Raw genomic sequence first — 18,445 nt, 5'->3', positions numbered from 1 at the left:
TTACTTAGTCTCGAGAGTAAGGTTGCGATCAAGTGTGACGCCGAGTATTTGCTGGCAAAATAGAGAAATACTCTTCAAAATTAATTTAGGCAGGAAAATATACAATACATTTTACAGGCTTAAAACACACTGTTTCTTCACAAAGGGGTATAACCAGCAGAAGAAAGGAGATGTTGATACCCCTGTAAATGTCATTGGTGAGGCCCCACTTGCAGTATTATGTCCAGTTTTGGAGGTTGTATCTCATCAAGGATATAAAAAGAGGAAGGCAACAAAAATGGTACACGGTTTGTGCAAAAAGACATATGAGAAGAGACTGGAAGACTTGAATATGTATACACCAGGGGCGTATCTGCGTGGGGCCTCAGGGGCCTGGGCCCCCGCAGATTTCGCCCTGGACCCCCCTACCGCTGCCAACCCTCCCCCTCCGTTGCTCGCCTACCTTCGCTGGCGGGGGACCCCAACCCCCGCCAGCCGAGGTCCGCGTCCTCCTGCCGCTGCCGGCTGCCTTTGGTGCTTTCATTTGTCCATTGAAGCTGGCGCCGATGAAAGTTTCTTTTGAGTCTGACGTCGCTGCACGTTGTACGTGCAGGACGTCAGACTCAGAAACATTTTCTGAGTCTGACGTCCTGCACGTACAACGTGCAGCGACGTCAGAGTCAAAAGAAACTTTAGTTGGCGCCAGCTTCAATGGACAAATGAAAGCACCAAAGGCAGCCGGCAGCGGCAGCGGCAGGAGGACGCGGACCTCGGCTGGCGGGGGTTGGGGTCCCCCGCCAGCGAAGGTAAGCGAGCAACGGAGGGGGAGGGTTGGCAATGGTAGCGGCTGGGGGGAGGGGGATCGGCAATGGCGGCGGTGGCGGCGGTGGCGGCGGCGGGGGGGGGCTATAATGTGCCCCCTCACTCTGGCCCTGGCCCCCCCTACCGCCGCAGTTCAGATACGCCCCTGGTATACACTAGAGGAATGGAGAGAGAGAGGTAATATAATGCAGACATTTAAATACTTTAAATGTATTAATGTACAAACAAGTCCAGAGACTTAAGGGCAGTACAACTAAAGGACATGAATTAAGGTTGTAGGAAGGTAGACTTAGGAGTAACAGCAGGAAATAATTTTTCATAGACAGGGTAGTGGATGCTTGGAACACCCTTCCACGAGAGATGGTGGAATCGAAAATGGTGAGGGAATTCAAAAATGCATGAGATAAACAGAGTGAATACCTAAATAGAAAGGATGGAAACACAACATGCCTACTGAGGTGTTATGATGGACAAGAGTAGTGGGAACTAAGGCCAATGTCAGGCAGACTTCTACAATCTCTGTCCTACAAATAGCAAAAGACAGGTGAAAATTCGGCAATCCCAATATTGCATATCACTTTATTATCATATGCTACAAGTGAGAGTGCTGTGGAACTCAAGGGGGCAGGGAAGACATCTTAATTAGCAAGTTAAATACTATTAGCAATACTTTGGTTATAACATATATTATGCCAAAACTCCATCATATTTAACAGCCTATATGTGGTTGGCAAGATGGCAAATTGCCAACCTGTGTTTAACCATGAATGAATATAACCTGTACAGAGGCCGATGCAGCTCTGGTTGCATTGTTGGGCAGACTAGATGGACCATGCAGGTTTTTATCTGTAGTCATTTACTGTGTGTGTTATTGTGTATGATCATCCAACAACTATTTCTCCTCTCGATCCAGGCAGGGTTGCTGGACTACTCCTCCACTTCCCTGCTTTTCTTCCCCAGTTCTGCTTCAACAACTACAGTTCATAATAGCATCCCACTAGGAAACACTTTTGAACCAGCTACCTCACTGCTTGTTGCTCGCCATCTCCTGTGGAGAGGCTGGGAAATGATAGTTTGGACAGGCTCAAGGGAACTCCATGTACAAGTTGGGAGGCATCAACTTTGCCATCCCCAACAGCAGATGCCTCACCCAACAAACTGAGTGGAGCTCCAACAAACTGTCTAATGGCTACTGTCCCAGGATAGATAATGGGGTTTCCGAAGAAAGAGCCTTCATTCTGCCTTTCTGCCTTACCATTAGTAACCAAAAATTCCACAGAAAGAAGCAAAAAGAGGTAAAAATCAAATTTAGCAAACAGCAAAATTCCCACATTCCTCTCCCCTTCATAATTCTTCAATTCATAATATAACACATTCTCAGCTTTTTTTATGTCAATTACAGTATAGACTAGTAAAAAAGCCCCGTTTCTGATGCAAATGAAACGGGGGCTAGCAAGGTTTTCTTCAGAGTGTGCATGTGGGAGTGTGTGTCCCTGCCCTCTCTCCCTCCCCCTCCCCCCTCCGAGTCCAGTCCTTCAGTGTTAAGTTTCCTGCTGTTCTGTGTTTTTGTTACAGAGAGAGTGAGGGCATCTCTCTCCCCTCCCCCCCTCTGAGTCCTTCACTGTGTGAGATTTCGTGCTGTGCTGTTTTCCTTCACTCATGGGGAAACCGGATATCTCTGGCGCTTCACACTTCCGGCTGGAGGCTTCATAGAACGTTGGTCTTGCCTTTTATATATATAGATTTATATATATATATAATTTTTTTATCGCACTTCACAAATTCAACAAAGAACATTTTTGTAAAGAAAACCAGCTCAAAAGTGAAAACAATAGGGTCGATATTCAGCTGGTGGTGCTCAGTGTTTTGTTGCCCGCCACCAGAATTATGCCCAGAATTTCAGTGTCAGGCCATGTCCGGCTCCGGCATTGAAATTCCAGGTTTCTGGAGTCGGCTACACTATAGCCAATTAAGGGACCCTTTTACTAAGCCGTGATAGGCCTACCATGCACTAAAAGAGCACTACCATGGGACGTGCTGAGGCATCCCGCAGTAGTGTTCCACTTAGCATATGCTAAGCCCTCGCTGGTTAATATTTTTATTTTCCAGTGTGGGAGGCTCTCTGGGAGTGGAGAGTACCCAGTTAGTGCAGGAGTAATGCGGGAGCCTTTATAAGGGCTCCTGACAGTAATGTCCATGTGCTAATGAGGAAATTTGTGCATGGCCATTAAAAAAAAAAAAAAAAAAAGTCGACCACGGTCATTTTTCAGCCATGCTAGAAAGTGGCTGCAGCACACAGCGAACCCACGTGCTACTTGCTGCACCGACCACTTTCTAGCAGGGCTGCCGAGAGAGAGGGGGCACAGGGAACAGGTTTCCCAAGGGCCCAGCCTCCAAGGGAGGTCTGGCGCCGGAGTCTGTCTCTCTTCTGCTCCTGACAGGACCTGGGTGATCACATCCCGACAGGAATAGGGGAGAGAGAAAACTCCAGCACTGGGCTCCCTTAGAGGGTGGGGAGGAGCAGACATAGGGCTTCAGGGCCTCTGGTTTGGCTGGCAGGAGTCCCCAAGTCTTGCCAGCAGAAGCCTTTCTCCAGCACTGTTCTCCACCACATTGACTGGCCTGCAGCTGCTTTTCCCCTCACGTCGCTCATGCTCGGTTTTGAGCATGCATGACATGAGGAGAAAAGCAGCTGTAGGCCAGGCAATGAGGCAGAGAACAGCGCTGGAGGAAGGCTTCTGCTGGCGGGGCTTGTTGACCCCTGCCAGCCAAGGTATGTGAAGTTGCGGCAGGGGGCAGGGAGGTGGGACAAAATGTGCCCCAGTACTTTGGGCTCCGCCCCCCCCCCCCCCCCAATTTTTGTGGTCTGGCCACACTGCGGTCCGGGGGGGGGGGGGACCCGGCAGTGGCGGTCCTGGGGGGGGGCGGCAGCAGCGGTCTTACCCTGGTCCCAGCTCAGTCTCTCAGCAGCACTGCTTTCTAGCGCGCCTTAGTAAAAGGACCCCTAAGTGTGATATTCAGAACTTAACCATCTATGGGACACTGCATAAAGATAGGCTGACTGTTATGAGGTCCAATTTATGCAGTGACCTTGGCCAGTTAAGTATTGCATATCAGCATTTAACTGGTCAAGTGCCAACTCTGCTCCCAGAACAACCCCAAAATAGCCAGTTTTTCTTTAAGTGCTAACCAGTCATTTTCAGTGGCAGTAACCAGTTAAGTGCTGCTGCAAATGACCGGTTAGCCCTGAACAAGTGATTTAACCAGCCAGGAGCCATTTCTGGCTGGTTAAATCACTTTGAACATTTACCCAAATATGAATACAAATACTCACAACAACAAGAAATAAATTGAACTCGACAGTCTACAATTGGAGAGAACTAGGAATAAAGCCAGAGGAAGTAGGATCCATGAAACAAAGGAAAAAGAAAAGGAATAGAAGCTCTCACTTCTAACAAACACCCCTGAGCCCTTCAATCATAGATCTATTTATGAAGCTCCTCTACTGTCCAAGAAAATCTGGAGTAATGATGATTCAAGAGCAGAGACATCAGGAGCCAGGGGGGTAGTGAGATAAACTAGGAGAATGTCATCTGCATAGAAATAAGCAGAGAGTCCTAGTTCTTGAATGAGTAAGGTGAGCGGGCTTTAAAAAAATGTTAAAGAGCAGGAGAGCAAGAACAGAGCGAAACACTCACCATTCCACTGAATGAATGTCGCAGCAGGATAGCATGGCCATAAAGCAGAGTCCTGTGTCCACCTCCTTGCGATGCCTATTGAAATAAACAACATGTTAGCACCTTGCAGTACTATCAAAATCATGCCACATCCGTTAGCATCCTGCATCATTGTCATCATCGCATACATATAACAACATCTGAAAAATAATGAAGAATCTAAAATTTCTTCTTTACTGCTCAGAGAATACAATAACATGAGAAATGAGGAACATAAGACCAAAATGCTTAGAGTCACAGGAATATTCAAAGCAATTTAACTGAGGAGAGGCTGCTGCCCAATTAAATTGCTTGTGACCTGCAAAGTGTTGATATTCAGAGGCATTTAACCGGACAATGCCACTAAATATCACCACAGACCACCCCTGCACTGTCCAGTTAGTGCCGGGGTGTTCTGTAGGCAGATCCTGGGACTTAACCAGTTAGTGGCTATATCCAGACTGCTAACCAATTAAGTAAACAGCTAAAGTTAGAACAGCAAAAGGCTGTACTAACTTTAGTCGCAAAGCTAACCAGGCACCGGTCTGAATATTTGCCAGGGCCTAGTTAACTTCCAGGTTGTGGCATCTGCCTTCCTAGTGCCTCTTCCCACTCCCACAATGCCAATCCCCCCTCCATCCCACCCCCGATGTCAAGAAGGGCCAACCAAGCCCTCACAGGCCTACCTTGTCTAATCTTGGTGATGTAGTGGAGTCAAGAGCAGAAGCAATGCCCACTGGTTCCTGTCCGTCACATGTCCATTAACAAAATGTCTGCCATTACTTCTAGCAGAAGTCTCACGGTACTCACTAGAGGATGCAGCAGCCATTTTGTAAAGGGAGCGGCAATGGGCAGGAGCAAGTGATCATAGCTCCTGCCCTTAAGATTCCACTAGACCACCAGGACTCAACAACATAGGCCTGAGGGGGAACCACAGGAGTGGGAGGGTGTGGGGGCTCAGTCAGCCCTTCTTGACATTGTGTGTGGGAGGGAGGGGGATCGGCATCATGGGGGGGAGGGGAATTGGAGGAGCAGAGAGCACCTTCATCCCTTATATGGGTCCCAACAGTATTCAGCCCGGTCCCATATAAGTGTCTTATGCAGGTCAAGCTGAATATCAGTCAAAACCCGTATAAGCTCTAGCGGCCAGCCCACTAGGATATTCAGTGCCCAGCATTGAATATCTGTGGCTAATTCTGCCTGCAGCAGTCAGTGTTTATAAAAATGCTGACCACTGATGGCTGAATGTTAAGCAGAATTTTTTTTAGCATGGTACAAAACACATAGCACTGAATTAAAGAATGTGGCTTCCACATCATGCAAGCGTGGCAAAACCAGAAAAAGTGATGTGTTCCTAGGAGTAATAGCTTGAGCTGTCTCTCTTACCTTTTGGATAAGCTTCTCAGCAGCATTTTGAGTGAGAGAAAGAAGGTAAGGTGTAGCTAAGCATTCCCTACTACAAACAGTTTCTAGTATATCAGGAAGTGAGTGCTTCATTTAATTAAACTTTAGCATTAAGAACAGAATCCAAAAAAAAAAAAAGTTCATGAAGTGTATATCAAATACCTGACTATTTATTTATGACATTTATACCCCATATTAGCCCGAAATAGACAAGTTCAATGTGGCTTACAAACAAATAATAAAGTGAATACAATATAATAATGTACAGAATATAGCACAAATTACAATAAGTTCAAGAAGCAAATTAATACATGTGAAGTAACCATGGATATAGACTATCTTAAGGACAAACAAATAATTAAGGGTGGATAGGTGAGAGCATAATTAGGCAGGACTAGATGGGAAGTGTTATCTTTTTCATTGTCTCCTTGTCACAAATTAGTAGCAGAATTCACATACTTATAAGAATTCAATAATGTCTGTGATGTTTCTGCTATGGCCTCTGGAGCTGGAGTGAGACCACCAAAACATTTCACATACTATACGCATATTTTTTAGCCTCCACAGGTTTTTAAGTGGATTTCAGTCAGTGACCTAGATTTGAAGGGCCCTGTGATGCTGAGAAATCCCCTCAAACCATCCAGTCTCCCTCTCAGTGCTATAGTATTAGTATAAGATGGTCTGAGTGCAATAATGAGAGTCGGAAGTGTATAACACATTAACTAGTAGAATCAGCAGAGTAAAAAAGTACTGTACATCTCTTTTTTGGATCTTGAATATATACTAGAGTTTTTAGTACCTTTAGGAGTGCAGCTTCTGATTCAGTAAACTCATTTATTCTGTACTGAGGGCTATGGTAAAAAGACAGGATGTGAGGGAGGGAGTAGGTGGTACATGGCTGGGTTTCCATATAATCACTCCTTCACTGAAACAGCATGGGGTGCTAACCTGCTGAGACTGGGGTGGGGCTCAGGCAGCGAGGGAATTAAATACCCTAAAGCAGAATAGTTCAGGGAGACCCGAGTGAAGAGGTTTCAGAAAGAGGCCCCAAATCAACAGGTCTCTAAGGGAGTGGCAACTGAGGTTACAGGACCTGAGGGGAATGCTAGGGAAGAGAAGAAGCCAGAGCTAAGTGTTTCCCTGGGGTGAGAATCTGTAAGCAGTCTAGGAGTTAATTAAACATGGACAGAAGACATAATGTAAGAACATAAGAGCAGCCATTCTGGGTCAGACCAATGTTGCATCTAGCCCAGTATCCTGCTTACAAGTACCTTGCAGAAACCCAAATAGTATCAAAATTCTATGCTACCAATCCCAGGGCAAGCAGTGGCTTCCCCATGTCTATCTCAATAGCAGACTATAGACTTTTCTTCCAGGAACTTGTCCAAACCTTTTTTTAAACCCTGATAAGCTAACTGCTGTTACCACATCCTCTGGCAACAACATAAGAGCATAAGAGTAGCCATACTGGGTCAGACCAATGGTCCATCTAGCCCAGTATCCTGTTTTCCAAACAGTGGCCAAGCCAGTTCACAAGCACCTGGCAGAAACCCAAATCGTGGCAACACTCCATAGTACAAATCCCAGGGCAAGCAGTTGCTTCCCATGTCTGTCTCAATAGCAGACAATGGACTTTTCCTCCAGGAATTTGTCCAAACCTTTTTTAAACCCAGATATACTAACCGCTGTTACCACCTCCTCCAGCAAAGAGTTCCAAAGCTTAGCTATTCGTTGAGTGAAAAAATATTTCCTCCTATTCATTTAAAAGTATTTCCATGTAACTTCCTCGAGTGTCCCCTAGTCTTTGTACTTTTGGAATGAGTAAAAAATCGATTTACCTCTACTTGTTCTACACCAGTCAGGATTTTGTAGACTTTAATCATATCTCCCCTCATCCGTCTCTTTTCTATGTTGAAGCACCCTAACCTCTTTAGCCTTTCCTCATACGAAAGGAGTTCCATCCCCTTTATCATTTTAGTCGCTCTTCGTTGAACCTTTTCTAATTCCGCTATATCTTTTTTGATATACAGTAACCAGAACTGAAAGCAATACTCAAGGTGCTGACGCACCATGGAGTGATACAGAGGCATTATAATATTTTTGGTCTTATTCACCATCCCTTTCCTAATAATTCCGCTGCACACTGAGCAGAGTTCAGCGTATTATCTACGACACTTAGAACTTTTTCTTGAACGCTAACCCCCAATGTGGACCCTAGCATCAGGTAACTGTGATTCGGATTATTCTTTCCAATGTGCATTACCTTGCATTTGTCTACATTAAATTTCATCTGCTATTTGGATGCCCTGTCTTCCAATTTCCTAAGGTCTTCCTGCAATATTTCACAGTCCGCACTTGTTTTAACAACCTTGAATAGTTTTGTATTATCTGCAAATTTGATCACCTCACTTGTCGTTCCAATTTCCAGATCATTTATAAATATGTTAGATAGCACCTGTCCCAGTACAACTACCTGCAGCACTCCACTAGTCGCCCTCCTCCATTGAGAAAAATGGCCATTTAAACCTACCCTCTGTTTTCTATCCAATAACTAATTCCTAATCCACAACAGAGCATTACCTCCTATCCCATGACTTACTAATTTTCTCTCGAATCTCTCATGAATAACTTTGTCAAAAGCTTTCTGAAAATCTAGATACACTACATCAACCTGCTAACTTTTGTATACATGTTTTTTCATGCCTTCAAAGAAATGGAGCAAATGGTGAGGCAAGACTTCCCTTGGCTGAATCCATGCTGACTCTGTCCCATTAAACCATGTTTGTCTATGTGTTACCTAATTTAATTCTTTATAATAGTTTCCACTATTTTGCCTGCCAAGGTAGAAGAGAACCTTACAGAGCTAAAGTGTATAAATTTGATGTGTATCCAAAAGGGATGTGAGGTGGCATTAGCTGCCAGAATGTTTGGGCCTGGCAATGAATATTCATGAGAGAGATTTGCATGCACTGCCTCCACTGCATGCAAATGTCTCTCATGAATATTCATTGTGGGTATCTTGAAGACCTGACTGGCTGGGGTGCCTCCAGGACCATGTTTGGGAACCACTGGCATAGTGTAATCCTTGTTTGTCCAATGAGTATCAAAGCAGGTTACTTTTTAGTAAATGTTATAGTTTGTAATGAGATCAGGGCTGGGAGCAGCTTGAGCTGGGAAGCTGATTGGCACAGTAATCCACTCGTATAGTAGTCTCCTTTCACTCAATAATACAGTCAAGGTCAGAATGTAACCAAAATGTTTACTTATACTTGGATTCTTCAGGCAACAACATGGGACAACTTCAACATAAACTATATACAGGCAAAGGTAGTAACGAAAAATAGTTGCAATTATTTACATCAGTCTCTAATACTGTAGTTTTCCGAACACTCTCAGGCTTATTTTCGAAAGAGAAGGACGCCCATCTTTCAACACAAATTGCAAGATGGACGTCCTTCTCACAGGGTCACCCAAATGGAAAGCCGATTTTGGGCACCCCCAACTGTTTTCCGTCGCGGGGATGCCCAAAGTTCTGGGGGCGTGTCGGAGGCGTAGTGAAGGCAGGACTTGGGCGTGCCTCACACATGGGCATTCTTGACCCATAATGGAAAAAAAGGGGCATCCCTGACCAACACTTGGACGACTTTACCTGGTCCTTTTTTTCTTATGACCAAGCCATAAAAAGGTGCCCGAACTGACCAGATGACCACTGGAGGGAATCAGGGATGACCTCCCCTTACTCCCCCAGTGGTCACTAACCCCCTCCCACCCTCAAAAAAAAATTTTTTTAATATTTTTTGCCAGCCTCTATGCCAGCCTCAAATATCATACCCAGCTCCATGACAGCAGTATGCAGGTCCCTGGAGCAGTTTTAGTGGGTGCAGTGCACTTCAGGCAGGAGGACCCAGGCCCATCCCCCCCTACCTGTTACACTTGTGGTGGTACATGTAAGCCCTTCAAAACTCACCAGAAACCCAGTGTACCCACATGTAGGTGCCCCCCCCCCCCCCACACACACACATAAGGGCTATGGTAGTGGTGTAAAGTTTTGAGTAGTGGGTTTTGGGGGGCTCAGCACACAAGGTAAGGGAGCTATGTACCTGGGAGCTTTTCTGAAGTCCACTGCAGTGCCCCCTAGGGTGCCTGGTTGGTGTCCTGGAATGTCAGGGGGACCAGTGCACTATGAATGCTGGCTCCTCCCATGATCAAAGGGCTTGCATTTAGTCGTTTCTGAGATGTGCGTCCTTAGTTTCCATTATCGCCAAAAATCAGAAACGATCAAGTCTAAGGACGACCATCTCTAGGGATGAACTAAATGTCAAGATTTGGGCGTCCCTGACCGTATTATCGAAACTGAATTTTTTAGGGTGAATTTATCCCTACCAATATGGTGGTCCACCCACCGATACTTAGGAATAAATAAATCACCAAACCCACCTCCCCGCTCCCCCCATTTTCTATTTCTGTTAATGGCTCTCTCATTCTCCCTGTCTCCTCAGCTCGAAACCTTGGGGTCATCTTTGACTCTTCTCTCTCCTTCTCTGCTCATATCCAGCAGATTGCCAAGACCTGTCGTTTCTTTCTTTACAACATCCGTAAAATCCGCCCCTTTCTTTCCGAGCACTCTACCAAAACCCTCATCCACACCCTTGTCACCTCTCGTTTAGACTACTGCAATCTGCTTTTTGCTGGCCTCCCACTTAGTCACCTCTCCCCTCTCCAGTCGGTTCAAAACTCTGCTGCCCGTCTCATCTTCCGCCAGGGTCGCTTTACTCATACTACCCCTCTCCTCAAGACCCTTCACTGGCTCTCTATCCGTTTTCGCATCCTGTTCAAACTTCTTCTACTAACCTATAAATGTACTCATTCTGCTGCTCCCCAGTATCTCTCCACACTCGTCCTTGCCTACACCCCTTCCCGTGCACTCCGCTCCATTGATAAATCCTTCTTATCTGTTCCCTTCTCCACTACTGCCAACTCCAGACTTCGCGCCTTCTGTCTCGCTGCACCCTATGCCTGGAATAAACTTCCTGAGCCCCTACGTCTTGCCCCATCCTTGGCCACCTTTAAATCTAGACTGAAAGCCCACCTCTTTAACATTGCTTTTGACTCGTAACCACTTGTAACCACTCGCCTCCACCTACCTTCCTCTCTTCCTTCCCGTTCACATTAATTGATTTGATTTGCTTACTTTATTTATTTTTTGTCTATTAGATTGTGAGCTCTTTGAGCAGGGACTGTCTTTCTTCTATGTTTGTGCAGCGCTGCGTATGCCTTGTAGCACTATAGAAATGCTAAGTAGTAGTAGTAGTAGGAAAGCAATTAGATACTTTATTTCTTACCAAGTAGAAGTACAATTAGCAGATCAGTGATATCTCACTTGGAGTACGGAACATTGCTATACAAACGTACTGCTGTATCTGAGACTCCAAAGACTATATAAGCAATCAAATACTTTTATTATTCTCCGAGTATATGTACAATTAATTGCTTATGAGAGTACAGTACCACAGCTACACATAGGTGTTCTTCTGGGTCTGAGTCTCTAAAGAAGCAGGAAGTACATACATTTTTATAGGTCTTTTCAGGCTACAGGTAACACAACAATCATGCCCCATTGGACACACGACAACACCGTGGCCAACACTGATTGGCTATGGTAATGAGTTGGTTAGTTCTTCTTAGAAATGCTAATAATATAATGGACTAGCTCTCTTAGAAAGCTAGGTCATTTTCTTGAGGAGTTATCTTGTTCTGTCAGCTGCAGAACATCTGTGACCACCATGTTGCTAAACCATGTTGCTGTTTTTCCACCTACGCCCGTTCCTCATTCTGCTGCATGAGAGTGTCACAACAGATCATGAGTTCTACAATCACACTGGAGTCATGGGCCTGTAAGGTTTTCTCTCATTTTAGATCCTGAACCAAAGTCAGGCCGTGAATCAAAGCTCTTAGCTATGATATTAATATACAAAACGAAAGATGGAAGCCCGTCTTGTTTCGATAATACGGGCTTCCCCGCCCCTTCGCTGGGACGTCCTCAGGAAAACTTGGGCGCCCCTTTCGATTATGCCCCTCTCTGGCTGCAGGAGGTTCTTGGTGAAGTCCTGATACTGCTATACTCTCTCTAGACCCCTTCCCTAGAGAAGCACTGCTCTTATCTGTAAGGTTCTTACCCAGGTGGAAATCTGTTGCTGGTTCTTTTAGCACTGCAGATAGCCCAGGGCTCTCTTCCAGTTCCTCTTGCACCTTCAGGCTTGATCTTGTTACTGCTCCTCTCCTTCTTCTCCTGTGAAGGTAGTAATGGTGGTCTGGTCCCAGTTCTGATTCCACCAGACTCCGATACAGCAGCTAAATGGACTTTGTTACTGTTTCCACACTCTTCCTCTTTCCCTGTGCACTGGCTGGGCTAGCAGCTCATGAGCTTCCATTACATTAAAGGTGCATTGGCCAGGGAGCAGGAGTCAAAGACAAGGAGACTCCCATTGGGTTGGTATATATACGAGCAGTTTCTCTCCCTACCATTGTCAATCATAGACAGGAGAGATGGCCCCTAGAAGGTCAACACTCCAGTAATCTGGTAGAGCCACTAGAGGTCTCTAATAATCCATAAGAGATCAGAACCTGAAAGTCTTTACAGTGAGTCTAAGGTAGTAATTTTATAAAGTAATTTTCACGTTTATGTGGCTACATATACACATCAATGGCCTGTTATGAAATTCTAACTAGCACACATGTACCATACACGCACTGACATGATGGACAGAGCATTGGCAGAGCACAGGCGGAGCTCACAAAAACATGGACATATTACAAAATACACTAATTTACACATATACTTAGTTAATCTAGACACAGGGATTTTTACCTGCCGCTAGTGAGCAGGTATAAATGTCCATGTCTGTAATGTTGGTGCAATTTCTGCTGCATGTACTAGTAGTTTATACATACATAGACATGTATGAGTGTTTATAAAATACTGCATAAATCTTATAAGAAGCTGCTTAGATTAATAGGGCAGGAATAAGCCTATTTTTAGCCTATTTGTCTTTATAACATACTAATAGAAATCCTGAAAAAATGGCACCTAGATTGTTAGCACTGACATTTACGCCTGTTGGGAACAGATCTAATCTCAGTTTGTAAAGTACATATGGAAATCATGATTCCCCCCAAGCTCTGCCCAAACCCTTCCCATGAGCACTGCTACTCTACAAGTAAAAGCCATGGATTTCATATACTGCCGTTCTGTGTATACAACATGCAGGTATACACTGGTTGGCATCACGTGTACTTTTAGGTGTGACCTAACTTTATAAGAGGCCTTTTATGAGCATAAAACAGCATGCTAGGCAACAGAAAAGTTTTTATGAGGGTCTCAAGCATGTAGGATCGTGTTTTATTCACTCAAGAAGGCTCTTATGGAACTGCCCAGGGGTATACACGTGTAAAAGGTTAGCATAGAGAACCATAGGACTTGATTTTATAATGGGACACCTAGGTGAGAAGTCTGAAAAGATGCCTATTTTACAAAGGCCCAAAGATGTATCTGTAAAAAACTAAATTGTTAAATCTAGAACTCCACAACATCACTTTGTATTTGTTCACACCGGAGGCTATAAACGCCTCTCTGGTACTATGTAAGCCACATTGAGCCTGCAAATAGGTGGGGAAATGTGGGATACAAATGTAACAAATAAATAAATAAATAATGCCTCAACAACTTGTCTCACTAGATGACTGTATTTAAATGCAAATATCAGATCCTCAAAGGTGTCACTTGTGAGCTATTTTTTAAATAAGGAAAATAACAAACCTTAGCTTTTTTTCATTTAACAAATTATCTGTTTGCTCACTGTTTCCTAGTATCTGGTCCTTTTCCACTATCGTATCCTGTGTAAGAGGAAAATGGGAGCTATAGAAGAAACAGCACTAGTTCTGCCATCTTTCCCTCTTACTTCATCAGAGAAAATAAATAAGCAGAGAAAACTGGATGCAACTAAAGGTTTCCCCAGAAGAGGGCCCTGGGTCTTGGTTAAGACAAGGAGTGGAGGGGAATCCATATTCAGGAAGAAAGGTCCAGAAAGAACCTGATAGTACTGCCCAGTGAGGGAGAGGCTTCCTGGGAAAGAGGAGAACTATATAAAACCTCAGGCTAAACTAGAAGAGGGGGAGGGGGAGGAAACAAGCCAGCCCATGGAGGTGGAAGAATATCCCAGACCTGAGGAGCCCTGCGAGGAGACCATGACTTATAAGGAAGTTGCACCTGTGTTCCCAGATTCAGATGAGGTGATGGAAGTCCAGTATACGTAGCAGTATATAAAGGTATTAACAAGTAATGCCTCAGTAAAGGAACTCTGAGAATACAAATGTGAAGAGATAATTTACCTTTTTGTTCCTTCTGTTTTCTGGCAGAAATGGGGAGGATAACACATTGAAACTTAAGCCTGCTTAATTGTGATTGAAGGGTTTTGGGTCTGCCAGTATTTTGAACCCTAGGCTTAAGTACATAAGTATTGCCATACTGGGAAAGACCAAAGGTCCATCAAGCCTAGCATCCTGTTTCTAACAGTGGCCAATCCAGATCACAAATACCTGGCAAGATCCCAAAAAGTAGAAAACATTTTATACTGCTTATCCCAGAAATAGTGGATTTTCCCCAAGTCCATTTAATAACGGTCTATGGACTTTTCCTTTAGGAAGCCGTCCAAACCTTTTTAAAACTCCGCTAAGCTAACTGCCTTTACCACATTCTCTGGCAACGAATTCCAGAGTTTAATTACACGTTGAGTGAAGAAAAGTTTTCTCCGATTCGTTTTAAATTTACTACATTGTAGCTTCATTGCATGCCCCCTAGTCCTAGTATTTTTGGAAAGCGTGAACAGACGCTTCACATCTACCCGTTCAACTCCACTCATTATTTTATAGACCTCTATCATATCTCCCCTCAGCCGCCTTTTCTCCAAGCTGAAGAGCCCTAGCTGCTTTAGCCTTTCTTCATAGGGAAGTTGTCCCATCCCCTTTATCATTTTCGTCGCCCTTCTCTGCACCTTTTCTAATTCCACTATATCTTTTTTGAGATACGGCGACCAGAATTGAACACAATATTCGAGGTGCGGTCGCACCATGGAGCGATACAAAGGCATTATAACATCCTCATTTTTGTTTTCCATTCCTTTCCTAATAATACCTAACATTCTATTTGCTTTCTTAGCCGCAGCAGCACACTGAGCAGAAGGTTTCAACGTATCATCAACGACGACACCTAGATCCCTTTCTTGGTCCGTGACTCCTAACATGGAACCTTGCATTACGTAGCTATAATTCAGGTTCCTCTTTCCCACATGCATCACTTTGCACTTGCTCACACTAAACGTCATCTGCCATTTAGACGCCCAGTCTCGTAAGGTTCTCTTGTAATTTTTCACAATCCTCCCGCGACTTAACGACTTTGAATAACTTTGTGTCATCAGCAAATTTAATTACCTCACTAGTTATTCCCATCTCTGGGTCATTTATAAATATGTTAAAAAGCAGTGGTCCCAGCACAGACCCCTGGGGAACCCCACTAACTACCCTTCTCCATTGAGAATAATTACCATTTTACCCTACTCTCTGTTTTCTTTTAACCAGTTTTTAATCCTCAATAGAACACTACCTCCTATCCCATGACTCTCCAATTTCCTCTGGAGTCTTTCATGAGGTACTATGTGTTTTTGCCTCCAATGCAATCTTTTTTTCGAAGTCCCTCTTAGCCTTCCTTATCAGCGCTTTGCATTTGACTTGACATTCCTTATGCTGTTTCTTATTATTTTCAGTCGCTTCCTTCTTCCATTTTCTGAAGGATTTTCTTTTAGCTCTAATAGCTTCCTTCACCTCACTTTTTAACCATGCCGGCTGTCGTTTGGTCTTCCGTCCTCCTTTTCTAATACACGGAATATATTTGGCCTGGGCTTCCAGGATGGTGTTTTTGAACAGCATCCATGCATGATGCAAATTTTTGACCCTCGCAGTCACTCCTGTAAGTTTTATTTTCACCGTTATTCTCATTTTATCATAGTCTCCTTTTTACTGTACATGGCAAATTGCCTTAATTGTTTATTTTTGTTTCGAAATGTCATCAATAAAAATGTTGAAATATATCATAGTCTCCTTTTTTAAAGTTAAACGCTAACGTATTTGATTTCCTATGTATACTTGCTTATTAAAAGAGGGCTCAAACTCTTCCATCTGGGAAGTATTTTTGTTTTGGTTTTTGCTTTAAGTGCTTAGACTTTTGGCATGTCAACTTCTTAAGACATAAAGTGGGGGATCCAAGCTTATTTATTAAAAAAAAAAGCCAAGAGCAGATTAGCTTAAATGTTAAGACTGCTTAGAACCATGAGATGAGAAACTGAACCGATTTTGGGTGGAGATAGCTGTTGAACATGAACTAATTTGCATAAAGCTCCTCCTTATTTTGATGAAGATTATTTCTGGGGGGGGGGGTTCCTCTTGAGAGAAAAGAGAATTAAGTCAACTGAGAGATAACATATCTATTTTGTGCCTAGAGGAGAGGGGACTGAAGGATTATTCCAGGACTACTCACCCTGATAAGAGAGTTCTCAAGCGTGACTCTGATAGTAAAAGGAAGTTCTCTATGACATTTTCAGTGGGAGTAGTTCTGGTTCCTTAGCACCTCCTGTTGAAAAGGAATCGGAGCAAAAAGGCCACCTCCTGATTGAAAGGAGTAGGAGTCTGTGGGAGTTTTTGCCTTGGGGCCCTGATCAGAGGGAGGACTTTCCAGAGGAACACCAGACATCATCTCTGGGTGGAAGGGGAAGATTTCACACAATATACTGCTGTTAACTTGTGGCTATTAGTGTAAGAAAGTCTCTATTTGGCCCTGTTTTGGCCTGTTTAAAACACAAAGAGAAAAAAAAAATAAACTTTAGAGATTAGATTAGTATAGATAGTCTGTACACTCTGAGCCCACTTTTACACCTTTATATTCCCTCCTACCCACCCCTACCCTTGCTGTTCCTATATAAATATCCCAGTATACATTGTTAATCCATACATTCTGCAACTGTTCATGTTCACTCCAATCAATCAACATGACTTTCATTCAATGCAATATTTGTTGTGCATTAGTCCTTAGACAGATCATCTTGAGGCTTAGGGCTTACCCTATCTGTCTTCAACTCTGTTATGAATGAGTACCTGAACAAACTCAAAACAGGAATTGGCTACAATTGAAGGAGCTTCCAGGACTATACAACTGCTAACCAACTTGCCTTTCCAACTGATGCAAAGAATAAGGAAAACCAAGAATAGATGGGTCACAGTAGGCTCAGAAAGATTATGACCTGTGACACAGAGGCATTCTCCCTCCCTCTTGCTGCCCTTATCTAATTTTTTTTTTGCTGCACTGGAGCATTAATGTGCTCAGAAAATAAGAACTGAGATGGAGCCAATAACCTTGAAGATAAATCAATCCAAAAGACACCCCTCAAACCAATGATAAATCAGCTCAAAATAGAAAATTCTTACTCTTAGGTGATTCTAATATCAGAGGCATTAACTTGGAAACACTATCCATGGGTCCCAACCAAGTAAAATGCCTACCAGGATTTTCAGATAGCAGAAATAACAATAAAATACTGAATATGATCAGAGAAGAGAGTGAAGATTACAACAATGACATTGCAATCCACATGGGGACAAATAATCTGGCCAACAATAGCTCACTTGCAACACATAGAGCTTTCCAAAAGCTGGGAGATGGGCTAAAGTCTTTGGTCCAGACTATAGCTTTTTCCAAAGTACTACCTACCTATGGAAAGGGAGAAGAAATATTACATAATATAGGCAAGTTCAATAAGTGTCTCAAAGCCTGGTGTCAACAAGAAGGTTTCAGATATTTAGCAGGATGGGGCACTATATGGAGCAATAAAAGGGTCGACTGAGGCTTTTTGGGGAGAAATTCAGATAGTATATGCCTAGGCCAGAGATTTTCAACCCAGTCCTCGGAGCACACCCAACTGGTTGAGGTTTTCAGGATATCCCCATTGACTGTAATAGGGATATCCTGAAAACCCCGACTGCCTAGCTGTACCCCGACCACTGGGTTGAAAACCACTGGTCTAGGCATTTAAACTAGGGAGTGAAGGTAACAGGAAGCAGGAGCATTCATGAAGTCACCCCCAATAAAAGCAAAAGCATGACAATCTCCAAGTGGTTTTCAATTGTACTAAATAGGAACAATTAATAATTTCGTCATTGAAAAATAACCCCGATTTAATAATTCATAGAGCAGACAAGGGAGAAACAATTGTACTGCAAGATAAATCAGCATACAAACAGAAAGTCTATCATCAACTGCAGCAAGAGTCAGACTATAAACTATTGTCAGAGAATCCTACTCCATTATTACAAATACAAATATTACAAACTTTTAGAGATGGTGTGTTGAATAAAACAAGATTTGAATTTCTGAATGTTTTGAGTCCTACAATACCTGTATTTTATATTTTGCCAAAAAT

General features: G+C 43.5%; 1 protein-coding gene across 1 annotated transcript in view; it reads right to left on the bottom strand.

Moving 5' to 3' along the window:
* Positions 1-18,445, bottom strand: part of RYR3 (ryanodine receptor 3) — a 743,078-nt gene that overhangs the window by 656,753 nt on the left and 67,880 nt on the right. Inside the window, 1 exon segment of the mRNA XM_030213678.1 lies at positions 4,500-4,574. Coding sequence (XP_030069538.1) covers positions 4,500-4,574 — 75 coding nt within the window.

The sequence above is a fragment of the Microcaecilia unicolor genome, chromosome 9 (assembly GCF_901765095.1).
Source record: "Microcaecilia unicolor chromosome 9, aMicUni1.1, whole genome shotgun sequence".
Taxonomy (NCBI): Eukaryota; Metazoa; Chordata; class Amphibia; order Gymnophiona; family Siphonopidae; genus Microcaecilia; species Microcaecilia unicolor.
This window is presented reverse-complemented; position numbering and strand designations above follow the sequence as displayed.